General features: G+C 61.5%; 1 protein-coding gene across 1 annotated transcript in view; it reads left to right on the top strand.

Moving 5' to 3' along the window:
* Positions 1-3,426, top strand: part of ITPR3 (inositol 1,4,5-trisphosphate receptor type 3) — a 110,898-nt gene that overhangs the window by 90,287 nt on the left and 17,185 nt on the right. Inside the window, exons 36-40 of the mRNA XM_014586175.2 lie at positions 124-314; positions 1,336-1,484; positions 1,681-1,789; positions 2,138-2,228; positions 2,317-2,486. Coding sequence (XP_014441661.1) covers positions 124-314; positions 1,336-1,484; positions 1,681-1,789; positions 2,138-2,228; positions 2,317-2,486 — 710 coding nt within the window. The remainder of the gene's footprint in view (positions 1-123; positions 315-1,335; positions 1,485-1,680; positions 1,790-2,137; positions 2,229-2,316; positions 2,487-3,426) is intronic.

Genomic DNA, 3,426 nt, shown 5'->3' with positions numbered 1-3,426 from the left:
CCCCCACTCCCGCTCCAGTGCCCCCAGTCCCTGGGTGCCGCCGCATGTGAGCCCTGAGCCTGTGGCTGGCTGAACACCCCCCAGCCCCCCCAGCCCTCCAACCCTGCCCCTCTCCCCACCCAGCCAAGAGCCGGGCCATCTTGCTGCCCATGGACCTGGACGCCCACATCAGCTCGCTGCTCAGCAGTGGGGCCAGCTGTGTGGCCGCCGCCCAGCGGAACGCTTCCAGCTACAAGACGGCCACTCGGGCTTTCCCCCGCGTCACCCCCACTGCCAACCAGTGGGACTACAAGAACATCATTGAGAAGCTGCAGGTGAGTGCGGGCTGCCCGATGGAATGGCGGCGCTCCGGCTCAGGAAGCAGGTCCTAGGGTCATCCCCTCATGTGCTGCCCATACCTCCTAGGAAGGGGCCGGGCAGCTTCTCCCCTCCTCTGGGCTGCAAGCGGCAGACCCTGCACTTGGGGGCTGGAGGAGTCATTCCAGGGACGTCATGAGAATCCACGGCCCTCCAGCAGGGTCAGGACCACCCTCGCCCCTCCAGCACCTTCTTGTTTACGTGACACGTTTCTGTCCACTCCTGTTGGCCACGGAGGGGGTGTGGGGGTTATTACCCCCACATGGCAGGCGACCAAGGCTCCGAGAGGGCAAGGGTGTGCTAGACCAGATGTAGACTGGGGGTGGCCAGGAGAAAAGCCAGGCCCGCAGCCAGAGGCTCTGAGCAGCCAGGTGTCCTGCTTTGTCCTGCTGTCTCTGGGCAGGGCTCCCAGGCAGGTCCAGGACAATCTGTGGGGCTTTTTGGTGTCTGGGTAGGGGGATGGTGGTCAAGCCCTGGCCATCTCTCTCTTTCTCTCTCTTTTTTTTAAGAATTATTTAATGTAATTTATTTATTTATTTATTTTAATTTGACCAGAGATAGACTCACAAAGAGAGAGGAAAAGTGAGAAAGCAAGCCGAACCACAGTCAGTCATGTGGGAATCTAGTGCCTTTAACCACCATGCCACATGCTGCCCTTTGCTTTTTTTTTTTTTTTTTTTAAGAGAGGTTTTAGCTATAGTATGCTTGGATTCACCAGAAAGACAGAAACAGACAGAAAGTGAGAAATCACCCCCCAGAGAGGTTAGCCACACCATAATCCCTTCTCCTCCATCCTCCTCTTGGGATTTTGGGCATGCATGCACATGCGCCCGGCGTGAGATTAAACTGCCTTGTCTGGGACTCGAACCACAGTTGACTACGTGGGAGTCCAGCAACATAACTATGACACCATCTGCTGGTCCCACACCCTGGCCATGTCTTGGGTGACCCTGCCCTACCCTGCCCTGCCCTGCCCAGGACATCATCACGGCCCTGGAGGAGCGGCTGAAGCCCCTGGTGCAGGCCGAGCTGTCGGTACTGGTGGATGTCCTGCACTGGCCGGAGCTGCTGTTCCTGGAGGGCAGCGAGGCCTTCCAGCGCTGTGAGAGCGGGGGCTTCCTGTCCAAGTGAGTAGGGGGCCTGGCTGGGTGTGGGAGCGGCAGGGCACGGCGGCCTGGGCCAGAAGGGGCACAGCAGGGACCAGATGGGGCCGCAGGGCCAGCGAGCTGGCGGACGTGCCGCCTCAGGCGGGCAGAGAGGTGGCTGCAGGCAGGCAGCGTGGCTGCCCTGGGCTGCCCTGAGCCACCGCCTCGCCCGGCCCAGGCTGATCCAGCACACCAAGGACCTTGTGGAGTCGGAAGAGAAACTGTGCATCAAGGTGCTGCGGACCCTGCAGCAGATGCTGCTCAAGAAGGCCAAGTACGGGGACCGGGTGAGTGCCCGGGGCGGGCGGGCTCAGGTGGGCGCAGGTGGGCCAGACCAGGAGGGCTGGGGCCGGGGCCATTCAAAAGCATGCTGCAGCCCAGATGGTGGGGTGCTGCTGTGCAGTGCAGGGCCATGGGAGGCCTGGGTGTGGATCCCAGGTCAGCCTGAGTATGCTTGTGCACCCCCGATCCTGGTTGGCCGGGGGAATGGAGAAGATTGTGGTGTGGACAGCCAGTCAAGGATCTCTCTCTCTCTTTCTCTCTCTCTTTCTCTCCTTCCTTCAGGAAATAGATAAAATTTTTTTAAAAAATGGTGGAATGAGCTCACTATGCACCTCATTCTGTTCTCCCTCCAGGGCAACCAGCTTCGCAAGATGCTGCTACAAAACTACCTCCAGAACCGGAAGTCCAGCTCCAAGAGCGACCTTCCGGACCCCGCGGGCACCGGTCAGTACCCCCCCATCACGCCTCCGGGTGGCTCCCCCAGGCCTTGGGCCTCCCCACCAGCTCCCGCTCACGTGGGTCACCCCTCCAGGCCTGGACCAGGACTGGTCAGCAATCGCGGCCACCCAATGCCGGCTGGACAAGGAGGGGGCCACCAAGCTGGTGTGTGACCTCATCACCAGCACCAAGAACGAGAAGATCTTCCAGGAGAGCATCGGCCTGGCCATCCGCCTGCTGGACGGCGGCAACACCGAGATCCAGGTGGGGAGCGCCGGGACAGGCTCCTCGGGCCAGCTCGGCTACAGGCCTGGTTCTGGTGACCAGCGTGTCTCGGTCACCCAGGGGTGGCTCTGCCTCTCACATCTGTCCCGAAATCATGTGGCGCTGTCCCCGTCCCTGCGTACCCCTCTGCTCCTGCAAGACTGGAGCCTCCATCCTCACCCTCCTGCCCCACCGTGTCCACCTATTCTCGCCTCTGCTTCTGCTTAGGCCTCGGTGCCCGCTCAAGGCCTGCTTCCTCCAAGGAGCCCTCTCTGGGTGCCTTATCCCCATTCATCCATTCATTCGTTCACTCGCTAAGCCCACCTCTGTGTGCCTGGCAGTGTTCCAGGCACCAAGGATTCAGCGGTTAACAAAAGGGACCAAACCCCACGTTCTCTTGGTACTTAGGTGGGGCCATGGTCAATAGGTGGAATCTACACGTAACATGGCGAGCACGTGGCATGATTCAGCTGAGCCGTAGGGAGTGCTGGGGCAGACATGGGGAAGGGCCCTGAGGGGGATGTGGGGACAGGGCTGAGCTGAGCAGGTGGACACGTGGGACATGCACGCCCTCTGGCATCACAGACAGTCAGTGCCATGGCCAGGCGAGGACATGGCTGCCGTGGCTGGCATGGGGTGGAGGAGGGAGTTCTGGGGTCAGAGGCGGCTGGCTGTCCCGTGGCCTTCTGGGTACTGGGAGGCCTTGGGTTTTCTCCTGGGGGGAAGGGGCCACTGTAGGATTGAGGGCAGAGGAAAGGTGTGACTTAGACCCAGAGAGAGCCCTCTGGCTGCAGTGGGGGCAGATGCAGGGGCTGGCGGCAGGCTAGTGCAGGCCCCCAGCAGTGCAGTCACAGCGCCGAGCCCCTCGGGCCCTTCTCCCTGGCCCCTTCCCCACCCTGGCCGTAGCCACAGACACAGCGATGTCTGGGGGCGCCCGGTG

The sequence above is a fragment of the Tupaia chinensis genome, unplaced genomic scaffold (assembly GCF_000334495.1).
Source record: "Tupaia chinensis unplaced genomic scaffold, TupChi_1.0 Scaffold000116_1, whole genome shotgun sequence".
Taxonomy (NCBI): domain Eukaryota; kingdom Metazoa; phylum Chordata; class Mammalia; order Scandentia; family Tupaiidae; genus Tupaia; species Tupaia belangeri.
Note: the sequence above shows the minus strand (reverse complement) of the source record. Positions and strands in the feature narration are given on the sequence as shown.